This window comes from Sus scrofa, chromosome 6, assembly GCF_000003025.6.
Source record: "Sus scrofa isolate TJ Tabasco breed Duroc chromosome 6, Sscrofa11.1, whole genome shotgun sequence".
Classification (NCBI taxonomy): domain Eukaryota; kingdom Metazoa; phylum Chordata; class Mammalia; order Artiodactyla; family Suidae; genus Sus; species Sus scrofa.
The window spans coordinates 95,376,645-95,401,326 of NC_010448.4; the positions used below are offsets into that span (position 1 = coordinate 95,376,645).

General features: G+C 49.1%; 1 protein-coding gene across 12 annotated transcripts; it reads right to left on the reverse strand.

Annotated features, from left to right (window-relative positions):
• On the reverse strand, positions 5,651–22,808 carry PABPC4 (poly(A) binding protein cytoplasmic 4). Of its 12 annotated transcripts, none has more exons than XM_013999192.2 (16): positions 21,653–22,807; positions 18,236–18,429; positions 17,105–17,220; positions 15,736–15,875; positions 15,267–15,361; positions 14,453–14,590; positions 13,347–13,442; positions 10,959–11,231; positions 10,543–10,615; positions 10,312–10,383; positions 9,679–9,765; positions 9,458–9,585; positions 7,523–7,616; positions 7,297–7,427; positions 6,962–7,064; positions 5,651–5,956 (listed from the first exon to the last, which is right to left on the reverse strand). In XM_013999192.2, exons 1-15 carry the CDS (start codon positions 21,843–21,845, stop codon positions 6,975–6,977), a joined length of 1,920 nt encoding a protein of 639 aa, XP_013854646.1. In that variant the 5' UTR covers positions 21,846–22,807; the 3' UTR covers positions 5,651–5,956; positions 6,962–6,974. The 12 variants fall into 12 exon arrangements, 11 of the variants coding, with proteins under 11 accessions (XP_013854646.1, XP_003482078.1, XP_003127861.2 ...); XM_003482030.4 differs by having other exon boundaries at positions 10,264–10,383; positions 10,528–10,615; positions 21,653–22,806; XM_003127813.5 differs by having other exon boundaries at positions 10,528–10,615; positions 21,653–22,431.

Genomic DNA, 24,682 nt, shown 5'->3' on the forward strand with positions numbered 1-24,682 from the left:
TAGGGCCTCACCCAAGGCATATGGAGGTTCCCAGGCGAGGGGTCGAATCAGAGCTGTAGCTGCTGGCCTACTCCAGAGCCACAGCAACGCCAGATCCGAGCTTCGTCTGCGACCTACACAACTCACTGCAAAACCAGATCCTTAACCCACTGAGCAAGGCCAGGGATTGAACCTGCAACCTCACGGTTCCTAGTTGGATTCGTTTCCACTGTGCCATGATGGGAACTCCTTTTTTGTTCTTTCTTTTAAGGCTGCACCTGAAGCATAAGGAAGTTCCCAGGCTAGGGGTCAAATTGGTGTCACAGCTGCAGTCTACACCACAGCCTCTGTATGTGGTTATCTGCAAGTTTGTAGCAATGCCAGATCCTTAAGCCACTGAGCAAGAGCCTCACTTTTTTGACTAGAGCCAACACCAGATCTGAGCTGTATCTGCAAGGTTGCAGCAATGCCAGATCCTTAAGCCACTGAGCAAGAGCCTCACTTTTTTGACTAGAGCCAACTACAGCAGTTTTCCACAATCCCTTCCATACACTCATGAAACCCTGCCTCTCATGCAAGAATCACCATTTAAGCTTGCAATCAACTTACACTCTATAGGGAGTACCCATTGTGGCTCAGTGGTTAACGAACCCAACTAGGATCCATAGGGATGCAGGTTTGAACCCTGGCCTCACTCAGTGGGGATCTGGTGTTGCTGTGGCTACGATTCAACCCCTAGCCTGGGAATTTCCATATGCAGCAGGTGTGCTCCTAAAGAGACAAAAAAGTAAAATAAAAATAAAAATAAAAAAAAAACCATTTGGCCCACAGGCCCTACAAAAACAGGCTGCAGAATAAATTTGGCCCATAGACTGTAGTTTGCTGACCCCTGCTGTAGATGTAAAAATGTAGGGGAGAAACTGGCTCATAAAGATGGCTGGTATTTCTGCAAATGTCTTTGTCTTTTTTTTGGTCTTTTCTAGGGCCACACCCGTGGAAATATGGAGGTTCCCAGGCTAGGGGTCTAATCAGAGCTGTAGCCGCTGGCCTACGCCAGAGCCACAGCAACACACGATTCAAGCTGTGTCTGCGACCTACACCACAGCTCATGACCACGCTGGATCCTTAACCCACTGAGCAAGGCCAGGGATCGAACCCACCACCTCGTGGTTCCTAGTTGCATTCATCAACCACTGCGCCACAACAGGAACTCCTATTTCTGCAAATGTTAAAGAGAGGGGGATTTCTGAGTAAGAATTAATTGTATAAGTAGTCCGTTCCTAGTGAATACTTTCAAATAATGACAACTTTTGCTTCTTCTATAACTTTGAAACTGTGGAAACTGGAAACACAGTATGTGCGTAAGGGTCCCACGTACTGTGAAGTGGCAACCAATCACTGCGTCAGTAAAAGTCAGTTTCTCAGCCATACTATGTTGTCAATAGCTGCTGTGGTATCGACAAAAAAATACACGAGAAGATTGATGACTGCAGTTCATCTTTTCTTGTAATTAGCACTCAAATGAAAATTAAATAGCACAAGCACTGGAAAAAAAGATCACTTCCTACTGCATAGACTGTGTGTATTTTACAAGGAGCATGTACTAATTGCTTGTTAGAGCTGGTGGTGTAAAGGTGTGTGCTCAGGTTAGAGACAGAATACGTCCGGGAAATAGGAAACAGCAACGCCAGGCCAGAAGGCTTGGGGTACTGCAGGACCTAACTTTCACGTTCTGACTACACGAGGGGAACTTTGAGCCAGCCTGGTGGGTCTTCCTTCAACCAGAACTTCCTAACTCTTGGCAACTGTCACCACCAAGCTCCTATGGGGGGTTGAATAGTGTTCTAACAGTGCAAAAAAAAGATAGAGTCTATGCAGATGTAATTAGTTTAGATGAGATCATACTGAATTAATGCCTAGTGTCCTTATAAGAAGAGAAGACACACAGAGACACATGCAGTGGAGAAGGCCACGTGAAGATGGGGGCAGAGACTGGAGTGATGCAGCTACCAGCCCCAAAATGCCAAGGAATGCTAGAAAGGTCATTTGTAACCAATGACAACAGCAACACTGGTCAAATACTAAACAGGGAAAATTTATTCACTCTGCCAACTCAGATTCAACAAAAGCAAATCCTCAGTGCTTTTCTATAATAGCAGAAATGGGTAGTTAGGAGTTCCCATTGTGGCTCAGTGGTAATGAACCTGACTAGTATCCATGAGGACTTGAGTTCAGTCTCTGGCCTCACTCAGTGGGTTAAGATCCAGCATTGCTGTGGCTGTGGTATAGGCCGGCAGCTGCAGCTCTGATTCGATCCCTAGCCTGGGAACCTCCATAAAAAGCACAGTGCTTAATTTTTTAAAAAGTTATTTTAGCTGATAGAAAGCAAGAATAATAGTAGTTACTAATTTAGAGAACTCAGGAGTAGAAGGAACAAAAGGCCAGCCTTATCCTTTCATTTATGCATAGAAGCAATGAAGCCTCAGAGAAATTAAGTGTCATAAATAGTGGCAGAGTGGGGTCTAAAACTCCTACCTTAGGGAGTTCCCGTCATGGCTCAGTGGTTAACGAATCCGACTAGGAACCATGAGGTTGTGGGTTCGACCCCTGGTCTTGCTCAGTGGGTTAAGGATCGGCATTGCCGTGAGCTGTGGTGCAGGCTGCAGATGCTGCTCGGATCCCACGTTGCTGTGGCTGTGCTGTAGGCCGGTGGCTACAGTTCCGATTCGACCCCTAGCCTGGGAACTTCCATACGCCGTGGGAGTGGCCCAAGAAATGGCAAAAAACAACAACCACAAAAAAAACTCCTATCTTAGAAAATAACATCAAAGGGAGTTCCCATCATGGCTCAGCAGAAACAAATCTATCATTCATAAGGACGCAGGTTTGATCCCTGGCCTTGCTCAGTGGGATAAGGATCCGACATTGCTGTGAGCTGTGGTGTAGGTCGCAGACATGGCTCGGATCTGGTATTGCTATGGCTGTGGTGTAGGCTGGTAGCTACAGCTCTGATTCGATCTCTAGCCTGGGAACCTCCATATGCCATGGTTGCGGCCCTAAAAAGACCAAAAAAGAAAGATAGAAAGAAAATAACATCAAAGGATCGTAGAGAAACTTGCATGTAACCATGACACCAACTGAAGGAAAACTCACCCAGATGAGCAGAGGCTGAAGCTCCCCTGTTGAGGCTGAGCTTCCCTGCTGCCCTCTGCTATTGAAAAGGTGTGGTGGGGTATAGTGACTGAGCAGGTAGTGTGAAACAACACCCAGATCTTTTCAGATTTTTCTATGACTATCTTCCTACTGGGTTCTCACTATACAGGTTATATATTAAATGATCAGAAATCAAAGCCCCCAAATGCTTCCAATGCAGAGAAAGCCTGTTCTCAAGTCCAACAAATCGTCCATCTCGGTAAATTTCAGCCCGTAGCCATACCACCATCCTGGTCCTGTTGACCTCAGAACATTCCTTTTCCATTACCAAGATGCCAGCCGTGGTGCCCTAGACGGATATCCTCCTGAACTTCAATACATACCAACCATACACAGAATGTACACAACTTACAATTTTTTCTCAAGTTCTTTTCCTGGCATCAGGCAGCTGAACATGAGACACACTGAATAAACACAGCATGAAGAACTTTGTTGTCTGCCTCCTTTGCCAGCCCACCTGCAAAGACACCAAGGGACTTTTGAACCAATGTCCTCCACACTCTTGGAATGGCTGCTGCAACACCTTGTCAGCAAGACAGCTGCCAGGAGGGGAAGGAGGGATCCCTAGTCTTTTGGGTATACAAGATGATTTGCCAGGTACACTCCTCTTCCCATCCCTCTTCAGGCCGACATCTAGACCCTGGTTATTTTGAGTTTCTTAAACGAGCTGACTGCTTCCAGTTTCTATCATCAGCACGACTCAAGAAAGGGCAAGTCCGATTACATCACTGCCCTGCTAAATATTTTCCAAAATTCTTAGCATGGCACGCAAGGCCTTCATGTCCTGAGCCCTAAACCCACTTCTCCAGCCTCTTCTTGCTTCCTTAACCAAACTACTTGTTCCCAAGTGCCAGACTACTTCACCCCTCTGGAGCTCTTGCTGCTCTCCATTCAGGCAACAACGTTGCTCCCATCTTAGCTGCTGCTTAACTCCTAATCTTTGAAACAGTTCTGGTCTCAGGGCCTCCAGGAAATTTGCCCTTAACTCTCTGGATGGAGTGCTCCTTTCCAGAAATCCCCAGCTGGACTCTCATCAGCACTGTCATACAGTAGCATCATAGAGCTCACCAACCCACTCTGTGAGGCTGATTTCTCTAATTCCCAAAGGACTCTGGGAGTTCCTTCACCCAAAGGGCTGGAGCTGCAGAGTTCAAGGAATGGGCATGAAAATTTGGGATGCAGTGCAAGATCACAATGTCCCATCTCCTCACCTTTCAGAGTCCAGAGTCAGGAGGGAAAGGGCTCAGCAGCACTAGGACCAGTAAAGCCGTTAGGTCCCAGGCACCATTCACAAGCTAAGGGTGTAAAGCCCCATGAAGGACCTGGCCCCTGCCACCATATGCTACCAAAGGCCCTGGGTCTACACCCAGTCCACACTACCCCCAACCTGGACTCAGCTGGAGCCTTGCCTCCCCCAATGTGAGTGCTCAGGCTCACCCCACATAGATGACCCTCTGGCCCGTGGCCATCTTGTTCCCAGCTCTCTGGCCAGAAGCCCAGGCCCCGCCCACAGCCCCACCCCATCACCCACGGAGCTAGGTCTAGAGCAGTTGAGAGCACATACCCATTAACCTTGGGTGTCAGGAAATGGAGAGGGCACCTGCCAAGAGGCACGAACCAAGGAAGAATATTCCAGGAACCACCTGAGGAAAACAGCCTGACAAGTTTCAAGGAAGGGGGAAAAAGTGCTGCTGGGAGACAGGGAGGGCAGGTAGTGGTTTTGACCTTGGTCAGGTTAAGGTCTTTTTTGAGGATTTCAGCCACCCAGATCTCTGAGCCTTTTCCCACTTGCCAGTGGAAACCGCAGTTGCAGAATCTGGGCCAGTGGACCTGCACACAGGGTAATCTGACCATGGGAGACAGAGCAGGGGACTGGTGAACCCCAAGCAACACAGTCCAAGGGAGGGGCTAGGTCCCGCATGTCACCTCCTGTCCTTGGGAAGTACACCAACCCTATCCTGTGCCTGATTTTCCTGTGCTAGACCCAAGGTCTGTGCTGACTAGACTAGACTCCTAATCCCAGTATAAAAGTTCTCTCATAAAAGGATACAGCAGAGAGATCCCAAGTTGTGGCACAGCGGAAACGAATCCGACTAGGAACCATGAGGTCACGGGTTTGATCCCTGGCCCCGTTCAGTGGGTTAAGGATCTGGCATTGCCGTGAGCTGTAGTGTAGGTCACAGAGGCAGCTCGGATCTCTGTGGCTGTGGTGTAGGTTGGCAGCTGCAGCTCCAATTAGATCCCTGGCCTGGGAACCTCCATACACAAAGGGTGTGGCCCTAAAAAGCAAAAAGAATACAATGCAACAGTCCTGCAAGCCTCGTTAACCTAAAGTAGTCTGCTTATGACCCATCAGGAAAGGATAAGCTATACAGAACTTTGACTCTATTTATATCCAAAAATTACTTCAGTGAAAACTGAAACATTAAGAAAACTGGTCAGAATAAAACAGAGGCAATTTTATGGAGATTTTTTTTCTTTATTAAACTTAAGACTTGGGTACATCAAATAAAACCAATTTGGGGGAGAAAAGACCAAAACCCACAATAGAAAAAAAAAGTTAACACTGTCTGGGCCATACCAGAACCCAGAGAATATAGTCTTTTAATTGAAAAGTTCTAGGTGCTTCATAATTGACCTTTTGATACAAAATGACCTATTAAATTTGCAATTTGTGGTTCTTGGTACTGAGGTCCATAGGACAAGCTAAGAAGTCTTCAAACCTTGAGCTGAACTCCATGAGGGTTTATTTGGCTTTTGAATCCTAAAAAGAAAAGCATCAGAACAATAAATACATTAAAAAAAAAAAAAAAGAGAGAACCTCAGAGACTGAATTCTCTGGTTGATAAAATTACTGTAGAGCAAGGTTTCTCAGCCTTGGTGTCTACTGTGGGGGCTTGTCCTGCATTGTAGGAGGTTTAGCAGCTTCCCTGGCTTCTACCCAACTAGACAGCAGTAACACAATCCTAGTTTTGACAAGCAAAAATGTCTCCAGATGCTATCAAATGCCCTCTGAGGAGGAGCTGGGGTTAAGAACTAGTGCCCCTGAGGCTACTGTATGTAGAGCCCCACCACCAACTCCTCCTGGCCACCCATGCTTAAACTCCAAATGACAAGGCTTGGGCCCTTAACAAGCGCCATGCCCATGCCAAGTCAAGCCCTACCAACCCATCAGCTCTGGCCCTACCATACGCTCACCCTTTTGCCCCTGTTCACTTGTTCTCTCCTTCCTCTATGCAATTACCCACCAGTCCTTGTCAGAGGTCCCAGTCCCAGTTAAGCTTCACTGCCCTGAGTCCCTAGCCCCCAATCTACAAGTTGATGGGAACACACACTGCAAGCCAGGTATGTCTACTTCTCACTCTGAAACCCAGGCCTGTGCCCAGTGGGTTGCCGGAGCTAAGCAGCAGACGCACACACAACCGACCTCACCGAGCTTAAGCCAAACCAGGGAGATGCTCATAGATGTGAGGCCATGAGGTCAGGTTATGGCAGTGCCTCGTATATCCATCATTATTTCACACCTACAAGGTGATTCTTGAGAAAGATCTAACCAGGGGCTCTTTCTGGAGAAAACTGTTGTTTGCTTCTTCTAATTTACAACCTGTACTGTTTTCTCTACATTAATTCATCCAGATGACAGAAAGCTCTACCCTAATTATCAGATTTAGGGACAGGAACATGGCTCTACACATACACTGCCCCTAACCTTTTAGGAAGATATTCATGAGTCAAAACCATTGCATAAAACAGAAATAGCCAAACATACGGTTTGTCCTTGTCTAAGAGGTAGCAGCAGCAACAGCGCCCACCTTCTGGGCAGCTTCTTTCTTGGCATGATGAGCCTGTAGGACCGCTACAGCTTCATCCACCTGTGAGAGATCTCCAGGTGGTCAGTGACATCTGAGGAGAGCCCCTCCGTCCCTCCCTGGTGCCCAGGCCTAGCGGGGGCTTCTGGTGTGAACTGCTTTCTCACATGCCCACAGCACAGCAACCCTTGGATTGCAGACGAGGCACAAGGAAGAGGTCATGGGGGCAGAAGACCCCCCCACACACATCCTGAGCCAAGTGAGCCGAAGTGACAGGGTCAGAGAACCAGCTCACCTTGGAGCGGAGAGACTCGGGGGACTCCAGCATGTGCAGCAGCTCTGAGTTGTCAATCTCCAGCAGCATCCCCGTAATCTTCCCAGCCAGGTTTGAGTGCATGGTCTGGATGAGTGGGAACAAACGTTCACCTGTGGGAAGGTACTCCATTAAAAACCCAGTAGAGCCTGGATGCTGTTGTTCAGGTCAGTAACAGGCTCTGGCCCCCTCTTCTGCAAGCACTCACCCAGCATCTGCTTCTGTTCCTGGGGGGGTGCTGCGGCCAGCATGGATGCGGTCAGTGGCTCCTGCCCCTGCACATGGACTGCAGGCTGGGGTGCCTGGAACCAGGAGAGGCAGTAGGTTAGCACCAGAGAAAGGACAGTGACAGTGGTCGTGAGCCCAACCATTCAACATATGAAAGTCTACTGAGTGAAAGGAGTAGTTGTCCTTGCTGTCCAGGAACTGATTTCAGTCTCGGGGGCTTGAAGGGGAAGAATAGAGCAGTGTAAGCGTAACAACATAACCAACCACAATTAAAATGGCATGCTATTCTAAGGGAAGGGAAACGAGTAAGAAAATAAACCTATGGTGCTGGGCAGTCATCTACCAATGATTTTAATTTTCTCAAGGTTACAATGATCATAATTCACCCATAGCTACCCAAGGCTTTGAGGCCTTGTTAATGAAATGCTGTGAACATTTATATGTGCAGCCCTTTCCTGCAAGTTTTTTATTTTTGGTCTCTTGAGGGCCACACCCAAGGCATACAGAGGTTCCCAGGCTAGGGGTCTAACTGGAGCTACAGCTGCTGGCCTACTCCATAGCCACAGTAACGCCAGATCCAAGCCTCGTCTGTGACCTACAACACAGCTCATGCCAACACCAGATCCTTAACCCACTGAGCGAGGCCAGGGATCAAACCCAAAACCTCACGGGTCCTAGCTGGATTCATTTCCGCTGTGCCATGATGGGAACTCCCTTTCCCAAAAATGAGTTTCCTTTTGGGTATATTCCAAGTAGAGACTGAGTCGAAGAATGTAAATAGCAAAATGCTTATAATTATATCCCGTGTCGCCTTTACTGCCCCAAATGCTTGAGGACCGTCCACATGTAATGTCAATATCAGTCCTACAAGTAGGGTCCCTGCAGGCAAAAAATTATTTCTTGGAGTTCCCGCTGTGGGGCAGTGGGTTAAAGGATCCTATGTTGCCACAGTGTGGCTCAGATTCGATCCCTGGCCCAGGAACTTCCACATGCCACAGGTGCAGCCATTAAAAAAGAAAAAAACAAAAAACAAAAAAAAAAACCCACCAACTTCATATAGTGCCAAGTTCTGAGGAATTTCCAACTTATAACACCAAGCAGAAGGAAGCAAGGCCCAGCACGGCTCCTCCAAGCAAACTGCAGAGTCCTGCCACAAGCTCATTGCTTGGCCTGCCTGAGGTGCACACAACTCTAGGATAGCAGTTCCAGCTTTGAAAAGCTGAGATCTGGGTCCAGTTCTCCCAGCCCAACCTAATAATACCTCTGAAGCCGAACCTTTCATCTGCAAGATGTCCTTTCCCACCCAATCACCTTGCAGAGCAGCTAAGGATCATCAATTCAGCCAATGGATGTGAAAGTGAAATAACTGGACGCTCAAAGAGCTGAGTGGGAGTTCCCGTCGTCGCACAGTGGTTAACGATTCCGACTAAGAACCATGAGGTTGCAGATTTGATCCCTGGCCTTGCTCAGTGGGTTAAGGATCCGGTGTTGCCGTGAGCTGTGGTGTAGGTTACAGACATGGCTCAGATCCCGCATTGCTATGGCTGTGGCGTAGGCCAGTGGCTATAGCTCGGATTAGAGCCCTAGCCTGGGAACCTCCATACGCCGCAGGAGCGGCCCAAGAAATGGCAAAGAGGAAAAAAAAAAAAAAAAAAAAAAAGAGCTGAGTGAGCCCATGCATGTGGGAGGAAGGAGAGCAGGAGCACGCTGTCTCCTGTGGGGCATTGCTGAGTCAACTGTTATCAGGAAGAACACTTGCAAGCCCTGTATCTCCCACTAGAACCCCACCCCCTCCAAAGGCAGGCTTGCCACACAGGAGGCTCCACCACAGAGCAGGCGCCTAATGCCTGTTGAGGAAATCCAAGCAAGGCAGCGTTTACGTCATGCAGAAAGGCGGGGGGCGGGGGGTGCTCACCTGCAGAGGCTGGATGGCAGGGTGAGGGCTGCGGACACTGGACGCGTATTTGTAAGGTGCAACAGCCCGAGGAGCAGCGGTAGCAACAGCAGCACGAGGCGCTAAGTTCTGCACAGCTGTGGGAACACCTTAGGAAAAGAACAGTAAAATTAAAGCCCATCAGTCTGGGCAAAGACCCGTCAAATCCCATCTTTCCCCATTCTGTGTGCATCCAATACCACCTCCAGACTGGCAGCTGTCAGTCAGCCCTTGCTGGGCGGCACCAGCCCCACCAAAGTCCATAGCCAAGCGGTCCGGGCACTCAGACCCTACAACAGACCAGCAAATGCACATCAGTGTTGGCGACAGATGTCCAACTGGCCACGTCCCACGGAAGGAGCAATTCCAAAGCATGTTCACACAACACACAACACACACGGGGCCATTACTGCTATTTACGAAGAGGAGCCAACAGATAACATACAACTCTTTCCACCTCTTGGAATACAAGACATTCTGCAAAAGTTCCCTGACTCTCCCAACCCTACCTAAAGAACAGGCTGCCTTTGCAGTCATTCAGCTAACAAATTCCTACAATTAACCTTTTTCACAAGTCACCGATGAGGCAAAAATCCTAAACGGAAACCAACCATTTGGAACTCATATTTGTTTCTCTGCTCCTTAAGTACCTCCCTAAGCACACAGCTAAGATTATAGAACCAGGACCGGACAACACGATGAGCCCAACGAACTGACCAACCCTGGGCTGAGCCTAGTGGTCCTGACTCCCTCCTCCCCGGGCCACGCTTCAAGGCCAGTTTGCTCACCGACTCTCTGAGCGGTAGTAGGGAGGCCGCGAGAGGCCGGAGCATTACCAGTTGGAGCCAGATGGCGAAGAGCTGGACGAGGCCCAGACTGGCGTATAGCACTTGGCATTCCTTGGAAGCCTAGTGAAGAGACAAAAACTGCATGTCACTGATGAGCGGCGTGGACCTGACCCTAGGCTGTGCCTCAGAGGGGGCGGGAAGGTAGGCAGGGAGACCAGGACAGCTACACCCTGGGTGCTCAGATCACTGCTCCCCACCACCTACCTTGAGGTCTCCCACCTTGCTGCCAGCGTGGATTAGGCCTCATCTGTGCTAACTGGTTAGGTGTGTAATATGGAGGTCTTCCCTGAGCCTGAAAGAAAGAGCACCCAAGCCCTTGTATTTAAGGACCTGAAGCCACACTGGAGAATTATCTCATCTCAGCCCACTACCAGGCCCTGGGCTAGTTATTCAGGACAGAGGCTCTCGACTCAGAAGCTTGGGGGAGGGACAGTCAGCTAATAGGGATTCTTTTACTCTATCCCTGACACTGTTTGTGTGCCACTCTAAGCCCTTCCTTGTTTTACTTGCAGGATCTTTACTCTGATATTCTAGAACGCCAATGTCCTAAAACCCCTCTCCCTCACCACTCTGGACTATAGGAGCAGCTGTCAGCAGGCAGGGTCCAAAGGGACACAAGCGTACAGCAGACCCACCTGTGGAACTGCTGGCACAAAGTAGCCCCCTGCCGCAGGCTGGAACTGATTTAGGATGGCATTGGCGGGGAGCGCTCTCATCCCGGCCACCCGCTGCATGTACTGGTTGGTCAGGTGAGCCTTTCTCTCTTCCTTTCTCTGGGCCAGGGCAACATAGAGCGGCTTGGAGCCCACGATGCGTCCATTCATCTCAGTGACTGCTTTGGTTGCCTCTTCAGGGGATGAGAAGCAAACAAAGCCAAACCCTTTGCTTCTCCCATCCTCCAGCATCACCTACAAAATAAGACCAGTCACTTAGGACAAAGGCGTCCATGTGTTAAAACTGGGTTCCACCGCAATAGTTACCAAGTCCAGGTAAGGGCTTCTCAGCCCAGTCCCACAAGGGACCCCAGACTAACTGAATCACAACCTCTAAAAGGAGGACCTAAGTGTTTTTCTTTTTAGATTCCCCAGGTGACTCTATGGCTAATGGTTGAACCAGCAACCCAAAGATGTTTCCTGATACCTAAAAGTATAGCTATCTCTGGGAACTAAGAGATCCAGACAGTCGTGTTAAGCAATTTACTTGTAGAACTCATCCATTCAAGACTTTGGCGAACAAAACTTTAATAGCTCTTAGCAAGGTTAGGACATGCTTTTGAAATACCACAATTGGGCAGGAGTTAGGAAACCAATGACTGCCACCATTACTTCAACAGGAACAACACAGAACCACCACCAGACAGGCAGCTAGATTCTAATCCTGCTCCAGAATCTCTACCTTAAGAGAAGTCACTGGCTTGCCCTCTGAGCATCAATGTCCAGGATATACTTCAAGGCAAACAGCTACAAAACCACATGTCTACGGGTTCAGATAGTCTCCTACATACAAAGTCATCCACAGGAGGCTTTTTCCTCACCTGAAAAGGTCATTTCTTGCTTTCCCTGGCCTACCAGCACTGGTAGCAATATGACCATGTGTGTCTGGCACCATCCCATCTGTGTCTTAGCTCACTGCCTGGAGAGCCTCCTGACGTGAAGGATTTCGGAGTAAAGATGTGTATTAACCCAACAATTATCTACCATTGAGGTGGATCAGTAAGGTGTGTGAAAGTAATGTGACACCATGATCCTAAAAGTGGTGCCTGGAAAACCTCAAGATATGGTTCTCTTGCTCTTTTTTGGCCAATGCTGTCTTGCCTCCTGTCCTGGTCAGCTAGGCGAGACTATCATTCCTTGCACTGCTGGAGACTCAAGGGGGTGATAAGAAGAAGGGAGGGGGTGAGGAACTGAGGAAATTTCTGATGGCAGCTCTGGCCAACACCCTGCTGCAGCTGATAATGCTCCCAGGTTAAGGGCCAAGCAAGATAGGGCCATCAAGCCTCCACTGGCCCACCAGGCCTCCTTTCTCACTCATTGCCCTAAGAGCTCTCTGTGACACGTGCCACACCTCTGAGGAGCAGGAATAGCGTCTGCATCAGCTATGACCCAAAATATTCAGATGCTGTCAGTTCCCACCACACACACAAAGCACTAAGGACGCACGGCGGCCTGCTCAAGGAGAAAACGCTTCATCTTCAAAAGATGGTTCATACTCACTCACCCGGCTAACTCAGTTGATATGATTATCAAAAAAAATCAAGTAGACAATGCACACTGCAAAACATGGAAAAACAAACTTTCCCCTCCCCTCTCCTCCTTTATGAGACCAGACAGGAAGTTCCCAACCTCTGCTCCAAAATCCTCAAAATACCTCCACTCAAAGAAGTGTGGCAGAGGTGTAGAGACAGGTCCCAAGACAAACAGGAAACAACCCGTCTGGATTTCCTCTGCTCATACTGTGGCACCATCTGTCCCCACACCAGCACGAAGCAGCAAAGAATGGGAAAGATTCAGGTGCTCTGGGAAACACTGAGTCCGATTCATCTCCAACCCTGCCCCATCAGTGCTTGGGAGACAGTGAAATGCTAACCTAATAAAATGTCATTTCTCCAGAGTATATGCTCAGATGAGTAACTGGAAAAGCCAGGAGAAATTTGCTAGATTAATGTAGTAGCTAATCTCAGAAACGGACAAAATTTAGATTATGGAGCTCCTGTTGTGGCTCAGCAGAAACGAACCCAACTGGTATCCATGAGGACGGCGGGTTCAATTCCTGGCCTCGCTCAGTAGGTTAAGGATGGGGCATTGCTGTGAGCTGCGGTGTAGGTCGCAGATGCAGTTTGGATCTGGTGTGGCTGTGGTGTAGGTCTGCAGCTACAGCTCCAATTCTCAAACTTCCACATGCCGCGAGTGCGGCCTTAAAAAAAAAAAAATTTTAGATCCTACTCCTTAGATGAAACAAATGCAATAAACCTCTAAAATAGATTACAACGTCTGCTTCAACCCCAAAATCTCAGTATAAAATACCTTAGCACTGGTGATTGATCCAAAAGGAGAAAACTCTTTCCTTAACTTCTCATCATCAATGGTGTCATCCAAGTTCTTAATGTAGAGATTCACCCCCTGAAGCAAAAAGATCACGGTTAATTGCACTTCTATACCTCATACATTCCTGAAGACGATGATTCTCCAACTATGATCCCCAGACATGCAGTGGTACCTTTGGGTACCTGTTAGAAATATAAATTCTCAAGCCAGAACCTGCATCTAATGAATCAGAAATTTTGGGGCCCAGCAATCTGTTTTAACAAGTCCTGCAGGGGAGTCTGATGCAGTATGAAGCTGAGAAACTACTACCTTAAGACTATCAGGACCATCGATGTAGTCTCAGCATTCCTCACAGCTGCCCTGGCTGACCACTGACCCAGCAGGGCCTCCTTATCACCATTCCAAACAAAGCAGTATCATTTAAGAAAAAAGGAACCCACAGGACTAAGAACAACAGACTGGGAGTTCCCACTGTGGCACAGCAAGTTAAGGATCCATACTGTCTCTGCAGCAGCTCGGGTTCAATCTCTGCAGTGGCTTGGTGGGTTAAAGATCTGGTGCTGCCACAGCTGTGGCCTAATCGAAGCTTCAGGTCAGATTCAATCCCTGGCCCATTTCCACATGCTGCAGGTGTGGCCAAAAAAACCCCAGGAGTTTCCACTGTGGCTCAGTGGGTTAAGAATCTGACTAGTATCCATGAGTTCGATCCCTGGCCCCAATCAATGCGTTAAGGATATGGCATTTTCATGGCTGTGGCATAGGCAGGCAGCTACAGCTCCTATTCGACCCCTAGCTCAGGAACTTCCATGTGCCCTAAGTGCGGCCCTAAAAACAAAAAGCGCCAAAAGAACAGACTAAGGCTTCCAGAATAGAGTCCCTAAAATGAAAAAACCTCCCTTGTCCTTGTTCTAGAATTGCTGCTGTATCTGGTACATATATCCTTTAAGCCTGACAATCTTGGGAGAAATGAGGAAGAGCAGACTCAAGGTCCTCAAAGAGGAAGAAGCCTGCTAAACTAAGCCTGTTTTTGCCAACATCTCATGGTACGTGGCCTGCTGGCGGGCTGGGCCAAGAAAACCTCTCACCTGATAGCGACTAATTCTCTCCTGTTTCAGCTGTTCAAATTTCCGCTTTAACTCAGCCTGCCGTTCCACTTTCTTCTGTGCACGGCCGACAAAAATGACCTTCCCACTGATTTCTTTTCCATTCATCTCTTCCACAGCCTAAAGAGGAAACACATGTCTTTAAATCAAGGTGCGGAGGCAGGGGCCTTGCTCTGGAGGTCTGATTAAGTCCCACTGAATATTCTGAGAGAAGGAAATCATCCCTATAGGGCTAAAAACTAATCTTATCCCGTCTCTGAAGTCAGCTAAGCCAACCCAAATTTCCTCATCAGTAAAATGGGGTTGGTATTTAAATGGACTACTGGTCCAGATGTGAGTAAAAGAATAGTCCAGGTGTATAAACACAAGCATAGCAGACATGAGCCTAGGTTGATCATCTGGCTGTCACGAAATTTCTCAGGTTCTCTTGTGGGTACTGAATCATCTATGCTGAAGGCCTAGCACAATGCTTAACCCATAAGTGGATGCTGTTCTGTTATCGAATCAGCAACTCCAGGCCCTTGGTTCCCTCACCTATGACCAAATGCCTGCCCTATTCTTTCAACAGCCTGGCTAACAGGCATATACCAAGTACCCTGAAAATACTTGTATTAACATGCAAAATCCCTCAGGAAGACAATCCCAGGGCACACTGTACATTACCACTAGGGACTCAAACAATTCAGCTCCACTTTACTATTCAATTCAGCTCCACTCTACTATGTGCTAGCAAGGCCCTGCCCACACACTGGGGCCACTCCCTACAAATTTTTCCCAACCCTTGTGGTACTCTCACCTTATTGGCATCCTCGTGTTTTTCGTAACTCACAAAGCCAAAGCCTTTGGATTTCCCACTGGGATCTCTCATCACCTTGACACTTAAGGTCTTACCTATTACCAAAGGACAGAACTATTAGTAACAGAATCTCTACCACAGCTCAAGGAAAGTAGGCTTCTCTAGGAGCCCACCTGAAGCACCCTCCTGCTGAACTGAGATGGACTCAAAGAAAGAGGCACCTTTGAGTGCATGCCTGAATTTCTAATTCTGATCAAGCTGCTGAGAGGGCCTTGGGGATAAGACGAGGTAGGATGAAGCCAAGAGCCGAAGCCTGGAGTCTATTCCTATCTACCCTGTGGCCTTTGTCATGCAAGGCATTTTACTTCTGCCTCTAGGCGCCCCCATCTCTTAAGTAAATAAAAACAGACAAATTCCAGGTCTACTGGACTATGAAAAGAGACACATAGGGCAAAAGACCTCAACTTACCAAACTGGCTGAAGAGCTCTTTCAGATTCTCATCATCCACCTCTTCTCCAAAGTTTTTGATATAAACATTGGTGAATTCCTTGGCTTTGGCTCCAAGCTCAGCTTCTCGCTCTTTTCGAGACTTGAATCTACCCACAAACCTAAAAAGAAACCATGGAAACAGTCATCACCCAGAGGAAAAGAACTTGATTTCCAGGGGCCCAAGGCAACGCAGGTTAAAGGCTGACAGGAGAGGTTAAAACACACATGTCCCCATCCAACCACCAAGAGCAAGCTCAGAGATGCCCCAACTCCCCAGCAGAAAAAGAAAAGAGGCAGGACTGTCCTGCGAGGGCCAGCCCCAGGGCCCCCAGCTCAGACCAGGGCTCCTCCTACCACATCACACTGCCTTCGTGAAGAAACCTGATGACCATGTTTTTAAAACGTTCATTTCTGTGCATCTATGTAAATGCATAGAAAAGGTCTGGAAGGATACAAACCAAACTGTTAACACTGTTAAGCCTAGGAGTGAGGTTGCTGGAGTGAGCCAAGAGGGAGCCTTTGTTTTTTCACTTAATTCATTTTGGTGCTGTTTACACTTAGCAGGAAAAGGTATCCACACATTAAGAATCTTTAGATTTCTTCCTAGTGATACCTTTAGAAGACCTAACTACCAGATACATACATATCATCAATACAACCCATCCGTTCAATATCAAAGGACAGAAATGACTTTGTCATAGCCAGGATTTGTTTTTATTGTCCCTTCTCCTCTCCCTGCATGGCTTAACTAAGACCCCATCTCTCCGTCCTGCAACCACACCAAATCAACAAGGTCTGTTATGAATAGGGTTCTGCAACCAGATGGGATTTTCCATTATAACCAAATTAAGCAGTACTGTGGAGCCAGCCTTGTATTTGAAGGCCACTGAGTCATAAGTTAGCCAAGTGGAGGGGACAATTTGGCATCAATCCCTGGCAAGTGACCCCATGGACAGACCTGAGTCAGAGGAAGGCCAAGGTCACACGACTAGTATAAAGCTCCTGGTCAGTCCAGGGCCCTCTCCACTCTGCCGCTGGCCAAGACCCCCACTTAAGTGGTCTTAGAGCTGCCTTCCAGCCAGCCCCAGATGCTCACAAAACCCAAAGACAGATGCTTTTAAGGGAGAGGCGGCAGGCCGGCCATGGCTTGGGCAGGAAGCCCACCTTGGCGAGTCAAAGGGCTGCCACAGCTCGGGCAGGGAGACTCACCAGCCCTGGAGTGGAGAGGTAGGAGCAGGCCACTCTTGGGCCGAGAGAACCAGTAGCCGCCTTGTGTGTGCCAGTTAATACCGAGGTGGGGCCACGGCTGGCTCATGCGATGGCTGTTGCTCCGGACTGGGACACTCACACTTTGCGGTCATTGAGGAGCATGCCGTTCATCTTCTCGATGGCCTTGTCGGCAGCCTCTTGGGTCTCGAAGTGGACAAAGGCATAACCCTTAGAGCCGTTCTCATCACACACCACCTGTCAAAGACAAGGCGGGCCATTCAGCACCACTGTTCAGCCCCAGAAACTTGAGAGCTGTGTGGGCTTGTGCTCAGGACCTATGAGAAGCCTCTAACCCATCCACGGTCAAAAGGCAGGAGACTACAGTGGGTACCTAGTCATGTTCCACTTACAAATGGCAGCCACTATGAGGCTGCTTCTATTCCAAATGTCTTCTTTTTTTCATTAAAAAACTATTTTGCTATCTGGGGGTCAAGGACACCGGGCTACAGAAAGACAAACCATTTCCTAAGCCCACAATAGAATTATAATCCAGTGTGGAGTCAGACATGTAAACCACCACCACACAAGCTGTACAAAATGCTCCACGTAAACAGGTGCAAGGAGAAGAAAGAGTGCATGCTTCTAAAATGACTAAGTACAGCTTCCTGGAGACCAGAGGCATTGCTCTGATACTTTGCCCCCCCACCCCCGCCCCCCCAGCTCACACTTTGCGGTCAACCTTTTGATGCCTTCCAAAGTTAGGAAACAGGAAGGATATTTCAGGCAGAGGGAAGAATAAACAAAGACACGAAGCACCTGCTAGTTTATGCTGGGCTATGGCACGAGATTATCTTAAGGGAACTTTTAGACTTCAGAGTCATTTCCCGCATTAAAAAAAAAATTATCACACCCTGTTGCCTAGTTCCAAGGCAGTTCCCCATTTGGTATGTGTTTCTTTCTTTTTTTGCTTTTCAGGGCCACACCAAAGCACATGGAGGGTTCCCAGGTTAAGGGTCTAATCGGAGCTACAACTGCTGGCCTATGCCACAGCCACAGCCACAGCCACACAGGATCCGCACTGCGTTTGTGACCTACACCACAGCTCACAGCAACGCAGGATCCTGAACCCACTGAGCAAGGCCAGGGAGCAAACCCGCATCCTCATGGATCCCAGCTGGGTTCGTTAACCACTGAGCCATGAAGGGAACTCCTGGTATGTGTTTTCATGATTCAGTAATTATTCTGTTGAAATCTTTCAATCATTGTTTACCTTGCAGGACAGAATGTTTCCAAAAGCAGAAAAAGTATCATAAAGTGCCTTGTTATCTATTGATTTGTCCAGGTTCTTGATGAAGACATTTCCCACGCCAGATTTCCTCAAAGAGGGATCCCTCTGAGACCACATGATACGGATTGGCTTTCCCTTAATCACATCAAAGTTCATGGTATCCAAGGCCCGCTCAGCTACAAGAGAAACACAACTCGGTCAAGGATATAAAATGTTACCACCTGTAGGTGACATCCCAGGAACAGGTAACTCCAGAACTTTTCAAGGTAAGCACTCTGATAAAGGGCAATTCTGTTAAAATGAAACGACATCAGACTCCTCTAGCCTGGGAATCTAGGTAATCATCCTCCTTCACGGCATTAGTCCCAACCCCTCTTGGGTCTGCATCCTTGTTGCTAGGGTTAGGCAAGATAATCTAAATGGGTTTATGGGCGTTCTCGTGTGGCTCAGCAGAAACAAATAGGATTAGGAACCATGAGGTTGCAGGTTCAATCCCTGGCCTCACTCAGTGTGTTAAAGATCCCAGTATTGCTGTGAGCTGTGGTGTAGGTCACATACGCGGCTCAGATCCCCCAAGGCTGTGGCTGTGGTGTAGGCCAGCAGCTGTAGCTCTGATTTGACCCCTAGCCTGGGAATCTCCATATGCCTCAGGTACGGGCCTAAAAAAGAGAAAATGGGTTTATGACACCAGGATCAAATAAGACCTCACATTTGACTAAGCTTTATCAGTTATAAAAGACTTTGCAGCCTACTTCCCACCAGGCTGCAGGTAGAACAGGTAATATGTCCATCTTACAAAATGGATAAACTTATCTTTGGAATGGCTGCACAGTATAGTTAACTGCTGATTAAGAAATTAATAGCAAGACTTCCCATCATGGCCTAGCGGTTAATGAACCCGACTAGCATCCATGAGGACATGGGTTCAATTCCTGGCCTCACTCAGTGGGTTAAGTATCCGGCATTACCGTGAGTTTCTGTGTAGGTTGCAGACACAGAGTGGATCCCGAGTTGCTGTGGCTTTGGTGTAGGCTGGCAGCTGTAGCTCCAATTCGACCCCTAGCCTGGGATCTTCCATATGCTGCGGGTGTGGCCCTAAAAAGATTAAAAAAAAAAAAAAAAACCCAAAACAAAAAAACTAATGGCAGACTTTCTGATTATTTTTCAGTAAGGTATTGCATCAGCATTATCAACTAGCTGTCACTTAGTTTACAAGCCGTCTTATCAATTGGGGAAAACATACGGTCTCTCGGAATTCAGCCCAGTTCCTTGTATTTTCAACTTCTGAGAACAGAAGTTGATTCAGACAAAAAAAGTTTCAATCATCAAAATGACATGGAAATGTTCTTTGTATTATGAGGACAAGAAAGAAGAAACTACAACACCTTTCTGCCTAAGTCGGCAGTGCAGGCAGGCCCTGCTCGTAATGGTTTCCACGCTATCTGAAGCCTTAATCTGAGCTCCATGGAATTCCACGACTTTCAAATGCCCTGGTGCCCAACAAAGTGCTTAGGGATGCTCCCCTAGCTTCACAACCAATCCAAACATACACCTTGGAGACCATTTAAAGAACCAGAGGCTACAGTAATCCTCACCAGCCAGCAGAACACTTCTCTAACTGGTAGTAACAAGGACCCAGACCCAGGTTCCCAGACTTACGCATCGGTATCATGGGTATCACTCAGAATCTCCTCCAGGAAGGGAGAGGGGGGTGGGAAGTGTTTCTCCTGCTTCAAGGCACCATTCTCACTTAAAACACAGACACACCTCCCTAATTCTGCCCCTCCAGTCAGCCAGAAGAGTATCTCCTTTTTCACTCTTCCCAACCAGCTTTCCCACTTTCCTCAGGGGGGCTCCTTCAGTGAGAAGAGAGGTCAGGGAAAGTCCGACACAGAAGGGCTCATTTGTGATGACTCTACGAGCCCCAGCCTGGGACCCCAAACTGTTTCATGAATTAGCAGCAAAGGAGCCCATTTCAACCCAGCTCCGGTCTATTTCCAGACAGTGCTGCACAAGGCAAGTCGGCTTAGCCTGACAAATCTGGCTGCACTTATTTATAGCAGGGAGAGGTCCTGCAGAGGTATGTGTTGGCAGACACACTAACCAATGGCTTCTGCTACTATCACCAAGTGACAGGACTTTCGTGCAGAAGATTCAAGGAGGCAGACAACAAGCCAACGTGCCCACTACTCCCCCCTAAAAAGGCTGCTCTCAGGCACCTTCTCTGTGCTGTGGCCAGACACAACTCAGAGCTCACTGAACTGACCCGAGCAGTGCCTGGTGTCTCTTCAACAAGTCCGATTCTCTGGTTTCAACTGCATCTTGGGCAAGTGACATTCTCTGTGCTTCAGGGACAGTGAACAAAGTGGGGACAAAAATAGAGACCTGGAGATCCTCTGCCATAGAATGGCTTATTTCTCCCAGTGATGGTCTCTACAGTTGTTCCCTTTTATTCTGGAGTCACGTGTGGCCCTGATTGGGTTTCCTCTGGCCTCACTCCCAACAGGCCCGCAGCATACCTCTCCTCTCCGCGCTCCAGGCTCAGGCCCCAATCAGGGCTGGCAGAGAACTGCACCCAGTCCCAGCTCAGCCTCCAACCTTTTGTAGCTCCTTTTCCTCCTCAGAAGTCCTAGTTTCTTCACATGGGATGAAGTAAAAGGGTTATGACAACTTTAAAGGACTATTCACAGGTGAGGCGATAATCCCCACCAAAATAGCAGATTTCCAAACAGAGCTTCGCGGGACTACCTGCACACCTTCTTCCAGAGCCCAGGGCTGGTCCAGGAAAAGAAGTCCTCCACCCCAGTGGCAAAAACACAGCCCAGGGAGCTGGCCTGGCACATGCAGTTCTGGTAGTGCTAGCACAAGTGCCTGCTCAAGTCCAACACACAAAACTGTCCCCCTGCTTCCTACCTGCCCTGAAAGACTGCTTATCAGCACAGAATCGAAGACTCTTAGCCCAGGATAAAGTGAGGGGAGGGGGCAGCAGCTTTGCCACCTCAAATTTTTGAAGGAATTGTGTTTCAATCATCCATCCTGCTCTTTCTGCAGGAGCCCCAGCCAGTGACCAGGCAAGGGTCTCTAACGGAGCAGTCCCCACCACACGCATGGAATGACAGCAACTTCCCTCAGGTCCCCTTTACAACCTCCTTGGGCTCCTACCCCCCCCCCCAACTGTAAGCCCAAGGTCACCCAGTTAGCAAGTGGTGGAAACAAGATTGGGATTCATCTGATGCCAGGAATCCGTCTTCTCCACCCCCTGCATCCTGTCCCCCACCATGGCTTCCGTGGCCACGGGCTGTCGCAAAGCCCCCTCCACGGGGGGTGGGGACCTGGATGGAGAAGGACCCCCAGGGTCCCTCCAGAGCCCACGAATTTGTGGCCACAGCTTCTACTCACCGTCAGCCGGCTGCTGGAAGTTGACGTAGGCATAACCCAGGGAGCGGCGGGTGATCATATCGCGGCAGACCCGGATGGACAGCACAGGCCCCGCAGGACTGAACTTTTCGTACAGCATGGCCTCGGTGACGTCCGAGTGCAGGTCACCCACGTACAGGGAGGCCATGGGGTAGCTGCTGGCCGCAGCGTTCATCTCCCCAGCCCCCACCACCCCGAGCCCCGCCAGGAGGACTTCTTAGAGGGCCCGCTCAGGACAAAAGGGGCTCTGCTCCGAGCCGTGGCCCGCGCCGCGGCTCACAGGTGGCAGTGAAGCTCAGGGAAGCTGGAGTGGGCTCCAAGGGCCCAAGAAAGGAGTTCGGGGACGGCCCGGAGACTGCCAAACCGCAGACAAAAGGCTCTCAAAAACAATATGGCCCTCCCTGGGAGTTTGTAATTTTCAGCTGTCCTGGTCCGAAGCTCCCAATTTCAACCCAAGCAAAAAAATTAAAACGGGGAATCCCCTCCAAATTACAAAAATTCTTCTAGAGGCAACCCAATGGTGCCCACAGCGGCCTCCGGGACACACGTTTCTCTATAAATATAGGCCTCCGGCTCCAGGCGGTTTAAGATTACAGCAGCCCGGGGACGAGGGAAACCAAATATTTGTCGGTGCCGACTCGGCAAGCCCCGGGCGGCCGGAGCGCGCAGCCGCCTCCCACGCCGGGCCGGCGAAGGGCAGCGCGGACACGTGGTGCGCGGAGGCCGGGGCGCAGGGGGCGAGGGCGGCGGGCGCGGGGCTGCCACGCGGCGCGGCCGGGCGCGGGCGGAGGCGCGTGGACGCGGGCGCGCGGGCGGCTCACCACCTGACCGACGGACTGGGACCGACGGACGCCCAGGTGCGGCGGCGGGCAGGCCGGAAGCGCGCAAAAGTGACTTCCCCGCGGGTTCTCCGAGGAGGATTCGCTTTTTTTTCTTTCTTTCTTTCCTTTTTCTTTTTTTTTTTTTTTTTAAGGTTTTAAAGCGTTTTCGGGTTTTTTTTATCTTTTTCTCTTTTTTTCTTCAGGCTGCTAGGCCCGAAAGCGACGAAGGCTACGGCGACCCGGGGCGGAGAGAGGCGGCTGGGGGAGCCACCGCTCCATTTATACCCGCCCGCCCCGGGCGCTGCTGGTCGAAGGGCGCCTTGCGACCTGGGCGCAGTCGTGCCCGCCCACTCGGCCCGGGGGCCCGAGGCGGGGCGGCCACGCGAGAGCGTCCGGCTCGGCCGCGCGGCGCCACAGCGACCCCTGGCGCGCGGAGGACCGCCCCGCTGGGGCCTCCGCCGGACCCAAGGGTAGCTTTGCCTGCTGCTGGTGGAATCGGTAGAGTGTAAGCCACCCGCCTCTCCGGGACTAGAACACATGGATAGTGTGACCCACTCACATGCATCATGATTATAATCAATGTTTTGCCTAACTGTAAAATAAAGAAGACACAAAATAAATTATAGTCATGTAATAGGTGCTCCGCTATGTAAACAATTGGGCCCAAATCAAGAAGACTTTCTGAAGTTTTTAGAAAACTAGATCCTAAAGATGGAATCATCCCAAATAGGACAGCTACCAATGCAGTAGTAGCTGGTGATGGGATTCCCCAGAAAGATGAACAAATTTTGGGAGAGCTTCAATTAAACAAAATACAGTCATCCTTCTATTTACATGGTAGTGGTATCCCTGGAATTTAGTTCATGTTAAAATATGTTCTGGGGAGTGTCATTGTGGCTCAGTGGTAAGGAACCCCACCAGTATCAATGGGGATTCGGGTTCAGTCCCTGGCCTGCTCAATGAGTTAAGGATCCAACTGTGCTACAAGCTGCTGTCAGATGCAGCTCAGATCCTGTGTTGCTGTGGCTGTGTTATAGGCCGGCAGCTACAACTCCGTTTGGACCACTAGCTCGGGAACTTCCATATGCCACAGGTGTGGCCCTAAAAAGAAAAAAAAAAATGTCCTGGGAAGTTCCCTTATGGTGCAGTAGGTTAAGGATGAGACATTATGGCAGCTGTGGCGCCAATCACAACTGTGGCAGTTTAGATGCCTGGCCTGAGAATGTCCACATGCTGCCAGGGCGTGGCCAAAACAAAAGTTCTGTTTCTCTGTAAAAGTGAGTGAGGATCAGAGTTTCCGTTATGGCTCAGTGGTTAATGAATCTGACTAGGAATCATGAGGTTGAGGGTTCGATCCCTGGCCTTGCTCAGTGGGTTAAGGATCCGGTGTTGCCATGAGCTGTGGTGTAGGTCGCAGACGCAGCTCGGATCCTGTGTTGCTGTGGCTGTGGTATAGGCCGGCAGCTACAGCTCCAATTCGACCCATAGGATGGGAACCTCCATATGCCTCAGGAGTGACTCAAGAAATGGCAAAAAGATAAAAAAGAAAAAAAAAAGGAGTGAGGGTCTAGACTCTAAATTTTAAAAATATTTCTCCTAGAGTTCCCATGCAGCTCAGTGGAAAGGAATCTGACTAGTATCCATGAGGAAGCAGGTTCCATCCCTGACCTCGCTCAGTGGGTTAAGGATCTGGTGTTGCTGTGAGCTGTGGTGTAGGTCACAGGTCACAGACTCCACTCAGATCCCCCGTTGCTGTGGCTGTGGCGTAGGGTGGTAGCTGCAGCTCCAATTTGACTCCTAGCCTGGGAACCTCCATATGCCTCAGATGTGGCCCTAAAAAGACAATAAATAAATAAAGAGAAAAAGATTTCTCCTTTGCTTGAGGATCTTTGGAAGTCACGTGGTACATGGGACCAGTCTACCTCAAGTGGGATTGTCCCCATGTGTTGCAAGATATACAGAGACAGCATAAATGCCAGGAACCACCCTGAGCATCATTGTGACCCAAAACAGAAATTACTAAAAGGCACAGAGATACTCCCATTGAAAACCAATGATTTGGAGTTCCCATCATGGGGCAGCAGAAATGAATTCCACTGTGGAGCCACAGTGGGAACTCTCAGTGGTTGCATAATAAATGGTTAAAAAGGGAAAAACAGGGAGTTCCCATAGTGGCTCAGTGGTTAACGAA